A 17,500-nucleotide genomic window follows, 5' to 3' on the forward strand; every position below is an offset into this window, starting at 1 on the left:
CACTACAGCAGTTTCTTATATTACAAAAAACAACAAAAAAACAACAACAACAACGTAAAGTTCAGATGGCAGGGTGGGGCGCTCCGGTGGCATAGTGGATAGAGCGCGTACCATATTAGCTCTGGCCTTCGTTGCAGTGGTCGCGGGTTCAAATCCGACCCGTGGACCTTTACTGCAGGTCATCCCCTCTCTCTCTCTCTCTCTGTCTCTGTCTCCCCATTTAACTCTGTACTGTCTAATGAAGCTTGAAAATGCCAAAAATAATCTTTAAAAACAAGACATTGTAAGTGAGTCTTGATTCCCTTATCTGAACTCTCCTGTTGTGTCCGACAGAGAGTGAGGCAACGATGACAGGGACCCGATGCAAGAACCCAGGGTGCAAAACAGTGAGTGTCTCTTTATCTTTAGTGTGTGGGTGTGTGTGTGTGTGTGTGTGTGTGTGTGTGTGTGTGTGTGAGTGTGTGTGTGTGTGTGTGTGTGTGTGTGTGGGGTTGTGTGTGTGTGTCCCAAAATAGTTGACTATCTGACATCAGCAAAAGGCGAGAAATTCATCATCTAGACACTCACACACACACACACACACACACACACACACACACACACACCACACACACACACACACACACACACACACACACACACATACACACACACACACACACACACACACACACAGCTGCTCAGCTTTACTGTCTGAGTTCAGTTGACCATTCCAGTTGTAAAGCTTATAAACAGCTCCATCTAGTGGGCGAGGCCGGCCGCTGCACACAGGACACATTCCTATACTCGACCTGCTCCTGTTCTGTTAACTAGCTTCAATAGCATTAACACATGATTTATTACACTATAGAAATATAATATAACATGTAACAATAATGCTTAGTACTCTTAAACCTGCAGTGTGCAGAATTTTGGGTTTTATTTCCTAGCAGATTTTGTAGAAAGTAATTATAATATCCATAAGTACATTTAAATTTGGGGCATAATAGCAGATTTTTTTTTTTTTATTATTATTTTTTCCCTTAGAAAGGGTCTCATATATGTCCATATTTCTCCATACTTTGGACCAAGGCCTTGTCACTGCCATTTTGGAAGTGTCATAGTTGGAATGTCATCAGGTGCATTGTTTAAAATTTAGAATTGTTCTTGTCCTTGAAGGCCACTGTAGCTTCTGTTATTATTCGAAAGGGGTGGGGTTACCCAGGGAGCGTTGCATTCTAGAACTTTGTAGAACTTTCTTGATGATGTCATATTACACACTGCACCTTTAAGTCTTTAAAGACCTTTATACATACAAGTGATTTTACATTGTATTGTTGATACTTGTAATTAAACTTATATTTAAATTACAGAATGTATCGTAATTATTCATTTAGAGGGAGTTTCCTCTAAATGAACCACCTGAGCCACGGTTTTGGGCGACCGTGGCTCAGGTGGTTAAGCGGGTTGGCCAATGATCCAAGGGTTGGCGGTTCGATCCCCGCTCTGCCACCTGTGTCATGGTTGTTGTGTCCTTGGGCAAGACACTTCACCCACCTTGCCTCGTGTGAATGTGTATGACTGCTGTGTGTTTGAGGTGGTGGTCGGAGGGGCCGTAGGGGCTGAATGGCAGCCTCGCTTCTGTCAGTCTGCCCCAGGGCAGCTGTGGCTACTATGGTAGTTTACCACCACCGGTATGACTGTGTGTGAATGAATGGAACCTGGAACCCTGTAAAGTGTCTTTGAGAGCCTTGAAAAGCGCTGTATAAATCCAATCCATTATTATTATTATAGTTCCAAATTGTAAAGATTGTGTTAAATTATTATTATATATATTTTTTTTTTGTGTAGATTTTTTAATTCAAAATATATAGAAATGCCCTCGAAAAAAAAACGCCTTGCCCAACAAATGGCCTCTCTTTTGCCCCGGAACCAGAGAGTGAGCAACACTGCATGACACACACACACACACACACACACACACACACACACTTGACTAGTGACCTTATCACATGATTGACGAGGCGTGAGGAGAGACTATAACCTGTGACACATCACTGATCGTCTAATCGTTATCATCGTGTGTGTGTGTGTGTGTGTGTGTGTGTGTGTGTGTGTGTCTGTGTGTGTGTGTGTGTGTGTGTGTGTGTGTGTGTGTGTGTTTAGGCCTTTGTTGGCCCGGAGACGGACAAGGATCTTTGCATCCATCACCCTGGAGCTCCCGTCTTCCACGAAGGGTAACACACAGACACACACACACGCACGCACGCACGCACACACACACACACACACACACACACACACACACAGACAGACAGACAGACAGACAGACAGACAGACAGACAGACAGACAGACAGACAGACAGACAGACAGACAGACAGACAGACAGACACACACACACACACACACACACACAGACAGACAGACAGACAGACAGACAGACAGACAGACAGACAGACAGACAGACAGACAGACAGACAGACAGACAGACAGACAGACAGACAGACACACACGTTACATGTGTTCTCTATATAACTCTAATGTTACTTCTCCAGCTATAAGTACTGGAGCTGCTGCTGCATACGCACGACAGACTTCAACGAATTCCTGGACCAGAAGGGCTGTAGCACGGGCAAGCACTGCTGGATCGCCAAGAAGGTACAGCCAGGAGGGGGTGTGTGTGTGTGTGTGTGTGTGTGTGTGTGTGTGTGTGTGTGTGTGTGTGTGTCTGTGTGTGTGTGTGTGTGTGTGTGTGTGTCTGTGTGTGTGTGTGTGTGTGTGTGTGTGTGTGTGTGTGTGTGTGTCTCTGTGTATGTGTGTGTGTGTGTGTGTGTGTGTGTGTGTGTCTGTGTGTGTGTGTGTGTGTCTGTGTGGGTGTGGGTGTGTGTGTGCCCCCCCCCCCCAATAGAGGCTCAGTCCTCTTCACAGCAGACCACGGGTTAGAATCCAGCCCGGGGTCGTTCTCTGCATGTCATTCCCCTCTCTGCCCCATTTCACCTCTCTCTCTCTCTCTCTCTCTCTCTCTCTCTCTCTCTCCAAACTGTCTAATAAAAAAGTATAAAAATGCCAAATAATCTAAGAGAAAAATAAAAATAAACTTCCGCTCTCCGATCTGATCCGTTTGTGTTTCCAGGACAAGAAGAATGTTGTGTGTCGACACGACTGGCACCAGACGGGGAATAACGTCGTCGTGACGATTTACGCCAAGAACGCAAACCCAGAGGTCTCGTCCCTAGAAGCCAACAGCACAGTGGTCAGTCAGTCAGTCACACATATTCTGCATTTAAAACGTTACAGTCAAGTTGAGGTGCTCCGAGGAACATTCAGTTTGGGTTCATTCTAGCGCCCCCCTTTGGACAAAAGCGGTAGTGTTTTTATCACGCCAGCTGTTTTTCCTGGGTGAGCGTATAACCATGACAAAGGCATTAAGAAAAACTATATAAAAATAGCATTCTTTGCACTGATGGTCTCGTTTGCTGTGTAATTTATGAGCATCAGACAATCTTTTTTTACTGTTTTAGCAATATTAAAAGTTCCTCCCTTTAAAGAAAGAATAAATGGTATTAGTTTGACTTATTCTGTGGCCCTTAAGCATTTATTTTTTCATATTGTTGGTTCAAGTCAGATAGATTCCTCAATCATCTCAATTAAACAGCACCCACATTACTTAAACCTGCAGTGTGTAGAATTTTGGGTTTTATTTCCTAGCAGATTTTGTAGAAAGTAATTATAATATCCATAAGTACATTTAATTTAGTGCATAATAGCTGAAAACAAAATGTAGATCATTATTTTTTTCCTTAGAAAGGGTCTCATATATGTCCACATTTCTCCATACCTTGGACCAAGGCCTAGTATCCGCCATTTTGGAAGTGTCATAGTTGGAATGTCATCAGGTGCATTATTTAAAATTTAGAATTGTTCTTGTCCTTGAAGGCCACTGCAGCTTCTATTATTATTCTAAAGGGTTGGGGTTACCCAGGGAGTGTTGCATTCTAGAACTTTGTAGAACTTTCTATAACTTACTTGATGCACTTTTAATACACACATTGAGATCTCTGTCAGGAATCGACATGTTGAAGCATTAAACGCCATTATACTAACTTCACCTCTCTTTCTCCTCCTCTTTAGCTCACGTGTCAGATCCCGTTTGAAGACAACAAGATTTTCAAGAGAGAATTCCACTTCTGGGGCGTGAGTATCTGAAAAATACGTCTAGATATATCTGACTGTTGTTTAAAGCCTACAATTATAAAAAATGATTAACAACATATGAAGAAATCCTTCTGTTATAACCTTCAGAATAGTGCAAAGAATAATAATGGACAGCTAAGTGGATGTAAGTGCTTTAGAAGTTGAGATTGTTGGTTCAGAGTATTGAAAAACTAATGTCGATGTAATGGCCGTTAAAGATGCTTGTAAAGGAGAAATAATATTCAGACACAATCACACAAACAGACACTTTTCACAATACACACCTTAATGTACATGTTGGACCCTTTTATTCATTCTAGTATGACAGAAGAGTTGGAAAAAAAAATGTTTTGTTGCCCACTATTTTTCATCATTTATTCAGTTATGAGAATAAACCTTAGAAAATATTCACTTCTCTGACTCAGCCAAAGTTACACAGTGCACCTTTAATAGAAGGCCAATAGAATTAAAGTGAATTGGATTTCCTGCCAGGTGGTGGACGTGAAGCAGAGCTCGGTGAACATGGTCCCGTCCAAGGTGGAGGTGCTGCTGCGTAAAGCCGACCCGGTGTCCTGGGGCAAACTGGAGGATCCCAACTACAAGCCTGAGCCGGAGCCCATAGACCAGGTGGGAGAATAACAATGACATATATATCTTTTTATATTAAGGGCTGGTAGGATGTCGGCCCCAAGTAACCATGAGGTCTCTGGTTCCTCCTCCCAGTAACCATGAGGTCTCTGGTTCCTCCTCCCAGTAACCATGAGGTCTCTGGTTCCTCCTCCCAGTAACCATGAGGTCTCTGGTTCCTCCTCCCAGTAACCATGAGGTATCTGGTTCCTCCTCCCAGTAACCATGAGGTCTCTGGTTCCTCCTCCCAGTAACCATGAGGTCTCTGGTTCCTCCTCGCAGTAACCATGAGGTCTCTGGTTCGATCCCCGGCACCGGACAGGAGGGTGTTATTAGTCAAACTAATGGTGGCTGGTGTTACATCTACAATGCCCACCATCTCTACCATTGTGTCCTTGAGCAAGACACCTAACCTTGGCGCTCTTAACTTAACTTAACTTAACTTAACTTAACTTAACTTAACTTAACTTAACTTAACTTAACTTAACTTTACTTTACTTTACTTTACTTTACTTTACTTTACTTTACTTTACTTTACTTTACTTTACTTTACTTTACTTTACTTTACTTTACTTTACTTTACTTTACTTTACTTAATAAACCAATCACAGGCCTCGGAGGAGAGCAGTGCGGACAATTAGAGTTCCCACCATTTAACTTGAGAGGGGATTTGAGAAAAGGCACATTTTAATATAGCAATTGACTAATAAAGAACCTTAACTTTAACTTTAACTTAGACCTACGCCTCGTTTCCACATACGTATGTCACTCGTGTCCGTTTTACTGAAGGTGCTTCAGTGTCCAACGGAAGGAAATCTGGGCGTCCGTGTCTCTGGCGATGCCACAGCGATCGCGGGCAGTCTCCCTTGTGTCATTAAACTAATAAATCTGACTGTATTTAATATCAAACTGATAAAAAAAACGATCCGACTGTATGCAGTGTATCACGTATATAAAGTATTTAACATTTTAGCAGAATAACATTCACTCTGATTCACAAAGTGTTCAAACTATATGAACAAGTACTTTGTAATCCTCAAACTGACTTGACAATCAACGTTAAACTTGCAGTGTGTAAAATTTTGGGTTTTATTTCTTTGCAGATTTTGTAGAAAGTAATTATAATATCCATAAGTACATTTAATTTAGTTCTGCATATCTTGGACCAAGGCCTAGTGCCGCCATCTTGAAAGTGTCATAGTTGGAATGTCATCAGGTGCATTGTTTAGAAATTAGAATTGTTCTTGTCCTTGAAGGCCACTGTAGCTTCTGTTATTATTCGAAAGGGTTGGGGTTACCCAGGGAGCGTTGCATTCTAGAACTTTGTAGAACTTTCTTGATGATGTCATATTACACACTGCACCTTTAAGTGAGTGGAAGGACATCGCATGTAAACTTTAACTTAACTTAATGACCCAATCGCAGGGCTCGGAGGAGAGCAGCGCGGAGCCTCAACGGGCCGAATGGGACATCGACGACGACGACATCAGCGACTCGGACGAGGAGTGGAACTACGACACGAAGAAGAACCAGACGCCGCAGCAGAAAGAGACGCAGAAGAAGAAAGAGGAGGAGGAAATGAAAGCCAAGAGGGAGGAAGTGGAGCTGGAGATGAGACGCGCGGTGGAAGCTAACCGGATAGCCGAGCAGGAGAGGGAGGAAAAGAGGAAAGAGCAGGAGATGGAGGGCTTTGAAGACCTGCCCGATCTAGAGGGGTAGAGAGGGGGTAATAAGGGGGAAAATGGGTTTAAATTGGGTTAGCGAGCTAGAAAAAAAAGTTTTTTGTAATATTTGTAATGAAGTGTTACAAGTGTAAGGGTCATGCAACTTCTTAGAATGACACACGAGGGGGTGCTCCGGTGGCATAGTGGATAGAGCGCATACCATATTGGCTCCGGCCTTCATTGCAGTGGTCGCGGGTTCGAATCCGACCCGGGAACCTATACTGCAGTGCAGGTCATCCCCCCCCTCTCTCTCTCTCTCTCCCCATTTCAACTCTGTACTATCAAATAAAGCTTGAAAATGCCAAAAAAATAATCTAAAAAAAAATAAAGAATGACACACGGTGAGAATGGGGTCTGGATTTGGTTGGAAGGGAGAACAAACATTTTACAAAGCTGAAGTGTGTTGTAACTTTTTCATTGAATGAATGTCTGCTACAGTCAAGCCATTGGAGTCTACGGGTGGAATGTTTGTTTTCTTTGCTGTTTCTCTTTGTAGACGGCCCCTGTGCTCTCGTCTCACAGAACATAGAAAGCAATGTTATTATCGGAGCTTAGAGGATGTTTGGTTTCAGGGAAAATTGGGCTTAAATTGGGTTTGCGATGTAGAAAAAATAAGTTTTTTGTAGTGCTGTCAGTTTAACGCATTATTAACGGCGTTAACGCAAACCCATTTTAACGGCGTTAATTTTTTTATCGTGCGATTAACGCTCTTTATGGATCTACATTGTGGGCTATTTGCACTGAATTGCAAATTATGATATTTTAGAATAAATACACCGAATGATAAGGGTGTAGAGAATGGGTGTGATAAGAGCATTAAAATGAGAAAAAATAACGGGACAAAAAGAAATCAAGGGACATTTAGGCTAGAATGTCATAGTTAACTCGCTATTAATCGCGAGTTAACTGACATTAAATATTTTAATCGTTTGACAGCACTAGTTTTTTGTAATGACGCTGATGAAGGATGAGTTAAAGGGTTGTGTCTGAGCTAGAATAACTTCTTAGAATGACACACGGTGAGAATGGGGTCCGGATTTGGTTGGAAGGTAGAACAAACATTTTAAAAACCTGAAGTGTGTTGTAACTTTTTCATATGAATGAATGTCTGCTACTGTCATTGGGTGAAGAAGGTATTGAATATTTTTTCCTCTTTGGTGTTTCCCTTTGTAGACAGCCCCTGTGCTCTCGTCTCACGGCAAAATGTTATGAGTCGAGCTTAGAGGACATCTATTTTCAGTCTAAATTGTCTGCCTAGGGGCGCCTTTAGCTCAGTTGGTAAGGCGTCCCCTCCATGGGCCTCGGCCAGCAGCGGACCCGGGTTCGATCCCAGCCCGCGGTCGTTCTCTGCATGTCACTCCCCTCTCTGCCCCATTTCACCTCTGTCTCTACACTATCAATAAAGCATAAAAATTCAAAAAAATATCTTTAAAAAAATAAATAAAAAATGTCTGCCTCACGACGGTATCAAAGATGCCTCGTTTGTGTTTGAATAATGTTTAATTTATGAGTTATTGATGCCGGAAGTTTGAATCTGTCACCATCTTTCCAACTTTACCGCAGTCTGGAACTGTCAAGTTTAATATCAACATTGTATTTCAACTTTGTGTTACACATTTTTATTCTTTTTTTCTCAAAGTACATAATGAAAATAAAAAACCTCCACCTTTTCATACGTTTCCCTCTCCCTTGGCCCTAATAGCCTTCTGTAGATTTGCCTTAAAGGTGCTACGAGGAACTTTTAAATATTTCTGAAACAGTCAAATTTTTCCTCTGATTATGATAAATGACATGTAACACCAAACGAGATCCTCAATGCAAAGAATGCTATTTTTATATAGTTTTTTCTTAATGCCTTTGTCATGGGTATACGCTCACCCAGGAACAACAGTTGGCGTAGTAAAAACACTACCACTTTTGTCCAAGGGGGGCGCAAGAATGAACACAAACAGAAAGTTCCTCGGAGCACCTTTAACGGGGTAGCACAAACATTTAAAATTGAGGCAGATTTCTTTGATAAAGTTAATACACTAATTCAACCCCACATCTTTAATTGTGTATCTGAAAATCTAATGAAATGTAGTTATTTGCTACAGACACTTTTTAAGTAAATTTTAGGGGCTTGATTCTCTTGAAGAGGTTACTAACAAACACACCGGAGCCTTCATATTTTTCATTGAATTACATTATTGCCTGAGAAAGTGCCCGAAAATGTGAATATCATTTAACACATACTGGATGCAATTTCAAAACAAAAAATAAAATCTTTTTTTTTTTCAGTTTTCGTGTCCAAATGTCTTTTTTAATGTCTGTGTCTAAAATGAACGGATATTAATGGTTCTGTCAGTACTGTAAATAGATCATTTCATAACCTCCCAATAGAATCTCATGACTGCATTTGTTTCTCGGGTGAAGAGAAATACATTTTGAGAGGGGGTGCTTTTCAAAATTGATTTTTCAAAATGAACTAATAGTCACAGTTTTTATGTGATTATAAACCAATAAAAGTAAAAAAAAAAAAAAAAAAAAAAAAAGCCATAATATATATTTAACCTAGCCATTACCTTTAAAAAATACGAAAATAATGTGTTGGCTTAGGTGAAAAATAATTTTATGTGTAAGAAAATACAGTTATGGATCATATGGTGTATGATGTAGCGTCACACCATATGATGTGACGAGAAATCAAAAGTCTTACCTACTGGACACATTTGGGAATCTTTCAGTGTTCTCTTACACTCATGATACAAAATCAAATACATTATTTCAAAGGCGTTTTCACTTATATCGAAGTAGCGTCACACCATATGATGTAGCGTCACACCATATGAGGTTTCATGCGTTTGACACAATTTTCTGCTCTGTCATTTCATGCTAGCATGCTAACATACCAACTGTAGAAAAAGGGATTTACCTTTGTTATTTTTATGTAAAAGGCGTCACACCAAAAGACACGAAGAATGGGTACGAAAGTGGAAGTGCCAAAAAGATATAATTTATGGAAAAAATTACAAGAGCCAGCTTACCTTGTGACCCTTCCTTGGTCCTTCTGAGATGTTTCTTGTACTCTTTGGTTGAATGGGGACCCAGCAATCATAAGGTGTCCAAACAATTGCACGTTTAAATATACCAATGTAGTGTCACACCATATGATATTGATTTCTCGGACATAATCTTTTTCATCATTGCTAACTCAAAATATTGCACCTAGACTTTACAAAGAACAGACTCCCAACGATTATTCTGTACTTTATTGAGAAGATTTGAATTCATATTTCTTAATTTTATTCAAGTTTGAGCTAGGGTTGCTATCTCCCACAAGGAAAGTCTGACGCTCATGAAACTTACTCCACTTTTTAACATCAGTCATGCAAATATACCCAATAAAGGATTTGATTCTCAGATGAAGAGAAATAAATTTTGAGAGGGGGTGCTTTTAAAAAAAAAGTCAATAAGGTGTTACGTACTGTTGGTCAAGAAAAGGCTGCACAATCTGTTTAAATTGTTCTGCTTTCCCTGAAATCTCATATAAAATGTTCTACATATATAAAGTACTGGAGAACTCCATGAGCCACATATCGAAGCAGGGGGCTATCTCCTTATTCCACACCTAAAGAATCTTTTTTGTTGTGCCATCACCATCCCATACTGGATAACTTGTGTAATAATTAGGCTCACAAGTCACTTCACAATAAATCAACTTTTAAAATGGTCCAATTGTTTCAGGTAAACCCTTATTGGTGTTCCTTTAAGAGAATTAAGAGACAACAGTTACAAAACTAAATATCACAAAAAGTTGCAAAAAACTAGCACCGACATAGGACTGTCGTTTTTTTTATTTTTTTTTTCAATCAAAACGACATAGGTTACACTGTCGTTTTTTATAATATATGTTTTTTATATGTGAAAAGCCCCCCCTCTAGAAATCTGAGAATCAAATCCTTTGGTGGGTATATTTGCTTGACTGATGTTAATAAGTGGAGTAAGTTTCATGAGCGTCAGGAAACTTACTCCACTTATTTGCATCTGGCCATTTTTGTTTTGGGCCATTTGCATTGAATTCCATTCATTTTCTGTAGGATTAGGGTTGAGCTAGGGTTGCTATCTCCCACAAGGAAAGTCTGACGCTCATGAAACGTACTCCACTTTTTAATAATAATAATTGATAGGTTTTATATAGCGCTTTATTGCCTAGGCACTCAAAGATGCTTAACACGGTTCCAGGTTCCATTCATTCACACACAGTCATACTGGTGGTGGTAAACTACCATAGTAGCCACAGCTGCCCTGGGGCAGACTGACCAAAGCGTGGCTGCCATTCAGCGCCAACGGCCCCTCCGACCACCACCTCAAACATACAGCAATCATACACATTCACACAAGGCAAGGTGGGTGAAGTGTCTTGCCCAAGGACACAACAACCATGACACAGGTGGCCGGGCGGGGATCGAACCACCAACCCTTAGATCGTTGGCCAACCCGCTTAACCACCTGAGCCACGGTCGCCCAACATCTGTCATGCAAATATACCAACCAAAGGTTTTGATTATCTGATGCAGAGAAATCAATTTTGAGAGGGGGTGCTTTTCACGGCAAGCTAGTCCATTTTGGGGCGATTTACATTGAATTCCATTAATTTTCTGTAGGGTTAGGGTTGAGCTAGGGTTGCTATCTCCCACAAGGAAAGTGTGACTCCCTTGAAACTAACTCCACTTATAATGTCATGTAATTTAGCATGGCTTATTGAATACAGCCAGCATGTATACTAGCAAGTGTATACTTCTTCCTGCTCCTTTTCAGGCATATCTCAGCAATACAGATAATTTGTTTTCTTTTATTTTTTATTTTTTGTGAAAACATAATTTTTGTTTATTGTATTTCCATGCTTTTCATTTTGTTTTGTATGTTTGATATGTCTGAAATAAATAGAATCAAATCAAATCAAATCAAATCAAATCAAATCAAATCAAATCAAATCAAATCAAATCTACAATCATCAGAAAACATCGGACAACATCAGACACGGTTGTTTTCACACGTCAACATTTCATTTTAATCTCCAAAGGTTTTTTTCCGCCGACTTTGTCTCTGTTACACACTGCACACGATAACACAATAGAACACCTCGCAATGTACAAAGTCGTGCAACATCTATAGTCTGGCTTCCAGCATTGCGCACACAGTCTCAATCTCAATATTCAGGCTGTTCAAATCCAACAGGGGGGTGCGTTCACAAAATGTTGCCCATAGAATACTGTTGCACAAACATGGTGGGGTGTTTGTAATTCGCCGGTTTCAGTCAAAAGTGACAAAATAAATGGCACTCACAACAACAACAAAAAATTTGCAAAAGAAAAAAAAAATTATGTTATGAGATCTTTAGTTTAAAGACCATGAAACATAGGCAACTAGTTTTTTTTATATATATATACCAAAATGTCTTCCACAAAAGCGTGTTCCCCCCCAAAAAAATCGACACATCTTCGAGATCACTTATCAACACAGCAGATCAGAACATCGAGCAATTTAAAGTGGTAAAGGTAAAGACTTTTTTCAATGTTACAATTAAAAAAATATACACACAAAAATTTCCCCCAAATATTGGCAAAACATATTAGGCTGAGTATGACATCTCACTTTTTGTGTAAACGATTCATCAGTAGTCTGCAATAACACTGGAGAAAAAATCCCATAACTTTGGCTTTACAGTTAGAATCATTTCAATATCATGAATTATTATTTTTTTGAACACTATTTTTCAGTACCGATTGGTGTAACGTCAGCAAGACATTTCAACAGACATTGCGTTGGTAGTGGAATGACACGATCGCGTGGTATAGAACATTGGCGTTAAACGGGGAGATCTCAAGCTGCTTTGGGAGTATTCGTACAACCACTGATGTATAATAAACATTTGTGTATATGTACATCTCGATATATATTTTTCATTCTTTTTACGTTTGGTTAAGAATAGATATATTACAGTTCATAAACACACTTTTTGTCCGTATACATTTATCATAAATAAAAGATTCGTCATCAAATCAATAAAAAAAAAGAAACCACTCTTAAAACACTCAAAATCTTTAAACACACACACACACACACCAACACACACACACACCAACACACACACACCAACACACACACACACACACACAAACCAACACACACACACACAAATGTCTTTTTTCCCATTAAGTTTGCGTCTTCGTAAAGTGCAAGGCAAGATACAGTAAACTTTGAAATGTACGACATACAACAACTCTCACATCTGAAGCGCACACACTCTTTCGCACACGCGCACACACACACACACACACACACACACATACACACAGACACACACACACACCTCGTATGTCTCACTGAACTCAGTACTAACTTGGCACAACATTACTAAAGCCTCGAAGGTGTAGAGCGTATAGCTGGCACACTGGATACAGAAGCACAATCCAATACGTTTGGGTTAGTTCGTTATATGTTGAAATAACTGAGAAAATCAAGAACTAACCGTTTACGTGAAGAGGGGAGGGGGAGAGGGGCGAGGGGGGGGGCACAACAAAGATATTTTTACAGCCTTGTTCTAGGATGAAATATCAAAGTTAAACCTGCAGTGTGTAGAATTTTGGGTTTTGTTTCCTAGCAGATTTTGTAGAAAGTAATTATAATATCCATAAGTACATTTAATTTAGTGCATAATAGCTGAAAAAAATTTTTTGAATAATTTTTTTCCCCTTAGAAAGGGTCTCATATACAGTATCTCACAAAAGTGAGTACACCCCTCACATTTCTTCGCATTTTTCTTTATATCTTTCCATGGGACAACACTGAATAAATGACACTTTGATACAATGTCAAGTAGTCAGTGTACAGCTTGTATAACAGTGTAAATGTACTGTCCCCTCAAAATAACTCGACACACAGGCATTAATGTCTAAACTGCTGGCAACAAAAGTGAGTACACCCCTTAGAAAAAATGTACAAATTGGGCCCAAAGTGTAAATATTTTGTGTGGCCACCATTATTTTCCAGCACTGCCTTAACCCTCTTGGGCATGTAGTTCACTAGAGCTTCACAGGTTGCAACTGGAACCCTCTTCCACCCATTTATGACAGCATCACAGAGCTGGTGGATATTAAAGACCTTGCACTCCTCCACCTTCTGTTTGAGGATGCCCCAAAGATGCTCAATAGGGTTTAGGTCTGGAGACATGCTTGGCCAGGCCATAACCTTTACCCTCAGCTTTTTTAGCAAGCCACTGGTCGTCTTGGAGGTGTGTTTGGGGTCGTTATCATGTTGCAATACCACCCTGCTGCCCAGTTTACGAAGGTTGAGTGCACGTGGTCAGCGTCGTACACAGAGGTTGGCTTTGGAAAATTGACGTAAGAGTGCTGCCAGCATTGCTGAAGGGCTTGAAGGGGTGGGGGGTCAACATGTCAGTGCTCAGACCATACGCCGCACTCTGCATCATACTGGTCTGCATGGCTGTCATCCCAGAAGGAAGCCTATTCTAAAGATGATGCACAAGAAACCCCACAAAAAGTTTGCTGAAGACAAGCAGACTACGGACATGGATTACTGCAACCATGTCCTGTGGTCTGATGAGACCAAAATACATTTATTTGGTTCAGATGGTATTAAGAGTGTGGAGCGGCAACCAGGTGAGGAGTACAAAGACAAGTGTGTCTTGCCTAGAGTCAAGCATGGTGGTTGGAGTGTCATGGTCTGGGGCTGCATGAGTGCTGCCAGCACTGGGGATCTACAGTTCATTGAATTCTAACATGTACTGTGACATACTGAAGCAGAGCATGAACCCCTCCCTTCATAAACTGGGCCGCAGGGCAGTACTGCAACATGATAACGACCCCAAACACCCCTCCGAACGACCACTGGCTTGCTAAAGAAGCTGAGGGTAAAGGTTATGGACTGTCCAAGCATGTCTCCAGTCTTAAACCCTATTAAGCATCTTTGGGGCATCCTCAAACGGGAGATGGAGGAGCGCAAGGACTCTAATATCCACTAGCTCCGTGATGTCGTCATGAATGGGTAGAAGAGGGTTCCAGTTGCAACCTGTGAAGCTCTAGTGAACTACATGCCCAAGAGGGTTAAGGCAGTGCTAGAAAATAATGATGGCAAAACAAAATATTGACACTTTGGGCCCAATTTGGAAATTTTTTCTTAGGGGTGTACTCACTTTTGTTGCCAACAGTTTAGACATTAATGCCTGTGTGTCGAGTTATTTTGAGGGGACAGTAAATTTACACTGTTATACAAGCTGTACACTGACTACTTGATATTGTATCAAAGTGTCATTTATCCAGTGTTGTCGCATGGAAAGATATAATGAAATATTTGAAGAAATGTGAGGGGTGTACTCACTTTTGTGAGATACTGTATGTCCATATTTCTGCATATTTTGGACCATGGCCTAGTGCCGCCATCTTGAAAGTGTCATAGTTGGAATGTCATCAGGTGCATTGTTTAAAATTTTGAATTGTTCTTGTCCTTGAAGGCCACTGTAGCTTCTGTTATTATTCGAAAGGGTTGGGGTTACCCAGGGAGCGTTGCATTCTAGAACTTTGTAGAACGTTCTTGATGATGTCATATTACACACTGCACCTTTAAAGCTAAAAATAAAAGTTACTTTTTTTCCTTTTGATTAGACCTGAGTCAATGTGTCTTTTTTTTTTTTTACTTTTTTCGTAGTTTTGAAAAGGATGGATTTGCATCACGACAATTCAACTTTAGGTGAGTTGTGTTTTAAGAAACTAAAAGCTTTTTCTTATAGTTCTTCATTGTACCTTAGTTGTTAATTGTACCATCGTAGTTAAAGGAATACTTCACCCATACGGAACCAGCGTTCTATCATTATAAAATAACTATTATAATATAATGAATGAGGTTTTTCTTCCCTCAGTCTTCCCTTGGCCCAGCTGTCCTGTTAATCCTAAACCTTACTGTGATGTCACAGTAAGGAAACTGTAGGGTTAGACAGTGAGACCACAAAACACTCTTTCTGCCTTTTCTCAGACTAAAATGATCCGATTTATTTTTTTTTGCACATTTATACTAAATAGGATCTCCGAGTTCAATACACCTTCATATTCCAACTGGTGAAGTAGGCCTTTAACTTTACGTACAAATTCAATATTTGTATTGTTGTATATATATATAATATATTTTGAGGCAACTCCAATGTGAGGGTGGGGGGGGGGGGGAAGATAGGCTAAGATTGCATGCAGGGAGACACACTAGAACAGCATTAATTGGCTGTTGATTATATGCACACAATGGCCACGGGGTTCGTCAAAGGGGGGGGGGGGGGGAGCAGAAAAGCCCGGGACAGCTTCACAGAATTGGGAAAATAAGATATACCAAAAAAAAATATATATTTGCAATAATAATAATAATAATAATAACAATAATCATAATAGCTTTTAACCACAGACAAGGCAAAAATCAAATGTCCATTGACGCTTAATCTTATAGTACATATACAATCAGAAGTTTGGCAAAGTAGGAGTAATACACTGAGTAGCCGCAATGTTACGTTAATGTGTCCTTGATGCTTCCTCCTTACTCTAAAACACCGTCACCGTACAACTGCTTTAAAATAGAGAAAATCAGTCCATTTGGGTCATTTCATCTGGTACCTGTACCTTTAAATGCTTAGCAGAATGCTCAGTAAAAGAATGAGCAACACAATTCAATTGTTTGACACCCACTTAAAAGGTACAGTGTGTAATATCTGAATAATTAGTGGCATCTAGTGGTGATAATAACAGAAGCTACGGTGGCCTTCAAGGACAAGAAGCTATAGTTACTAAAAGATGGCATCATCCACCACTGCCTCAAGTCTTTCCACAATATCAAGTGATGAGGTGAAGATGTATTTGGTTATTTATTCTATAGTACTTCTTCTTCTTCTTGGTCTTCCAACAGGTGCATTTCCCCCAGGACGCTCACTTTAAAAAAATGCATATGGCCGTTAAGTTTGTCCATTTATCCATTAAGTTTTGAGCGTTGCATTCTAGAACTTTCACCACTAGATGCCACTAGATATTCAGATATTACACACTGCACCTTTAAGGTTAAATCGCATGATGTTACCGCACTTTAAGAATACCACAGTCAAAATATTTTCTTTAAGGCTAAAAAAAAATCCAGATAAAATGACTCCATACCATACAGAATATTATGATTTTTTTTTTGCAGGGTCTAGCTTAGCATTAGCTTCGGATCACACACAAAGTCACACAACATTCCATTTAAGAACCACTTTAGAACCACAATAGAAGAACCTTGTGTGAAATCTTATATGATTTTTTATATTCACAGGTTAATTAATACAAGTCCACTCAAGTACATTCCTCGGTACATTTTTTTGTTTGTTGCTGCAACATTTAAAGATAATTCGTAGCCGTCCGATCAGTAGACGATACGGTTGAGATGTTTCAGTTAGTTTGTTCATTCCGTTGTTGCCGTGGTGAGTTCCCATGGCAGTAGCAACAAGAAATAATAATAATAATAATAATAAATACTCTTCGAAAATGTCTTTTTTTAAACGATTAAAGTTCGAGAGAGAACAATAATTATCTGTAGATAGATAATAAAATAAAGATGGATGCCACCTCGACATGCAAAGAGAGGCGACACGTAAACACAATTCTTTGTCAAAAAATAAAAAATAAAATAAAAAGTTGTCGAGAACACTTTGGTTCCAATAGTCCTCCATTTTGATTCTCCGCTTCTGTCCACAAAAAGGCGACTTCCTAACTCCAAGCAAAGTAAACAACAAACAAACTTAGCGATTGCCAATGTTTAACGCAATGCAAAGCAAAGGCCTGCCTTCAAAACACAGCACAAAAAAATCAGCAAAAAAAAAAAAAAAAAATTAAAAAAAATCCTCTGTACCTCCCCTGCAAAATGGCGGATAAGGACGTCACACACGGACGGAAACAACGGCGTTAAA

At 39.9% G+C, this 17,500-nt stretch overlaps 3 protein-coding genes across 3 annotated transcripts in view; 2 read left to right on the plus strand and 1 right to left on the minus strand.

Annotated features, from left to right (window-relative positions):
- LOC307269413 (cysteine and histidine-rich domain-containing protein 1) overlaps window positions 1-6,520 on the plus strand; it is a gene marked incomplete at its 3' end in the record, with an annotated part of 10,453 nt that extends 3,933 nt beyond the window's left edge. The window contains exons 6-12 of the mRNA XM_080052379.1: window positions 334-386; window positions 2,146-2,216; window positions 2,536-2,638; window positions 3,114-3,233; window positions 4,112-4,174; window positions 4,667-4,801; window positions 6,227-6,520. Coding sequence (XP_079908505.1) covers window positions 334-386; window positions 2,146-2,216; window positions 2,536-2,638; window positions 3,114-3,233; window positions 4,112-4,174; window positions 4,667-4,801; window positions 6,227-6,520 — 839 coding nt within the window. The remainder of the gene's footprint in view (window positions 1-333; window positions 387-2,145; window positions 2,217-2,535; window positions 2,639-3,113; window positions 3,234-4,111; window positions 4,175-4,666; window positions 4,802-6,226) is intronic.
- gpr185b (G protein-coupled receptor 185 b) overlaps window positions 1-17,500 on the plus strand; it is a gene marked incomplete at both ends in the record, with an annotated part of 171,215 nt that overhangs the window by 8,428 nt on the left and 145,287 nt on the right. The gene's annotated exons all lie outside the window — the stretch shown is intronic.
- Window positions 16,316-17,500, minus strand: part of LOC307269414 (diacylglycerol kinase eta) — a 39,940-nt gene continuing 38,755 nt past the window's right edge. The window contains exon 20 of the mRNA XM_080052380.1: window positions 16,316-17,500. This exon is cut by the window's right edge and continues 214 nt beyond it. The gene's annotated coding sequence lies outside the window, so the exon portion shown is untranslated.

This window comes from Ammodytes marinus (assembly GCF_949987685.1).
Source record: "Ammodytes marinus genome assembly, chromosome: 23".
In the NCBI taxonomy this organism is placed as follows: Eukaryota; Metazoa; Chordata; class Actinopteri; order Uranoscopiformes; family Ammodytidae; genus Ammodytes; species Ammodytes marinus.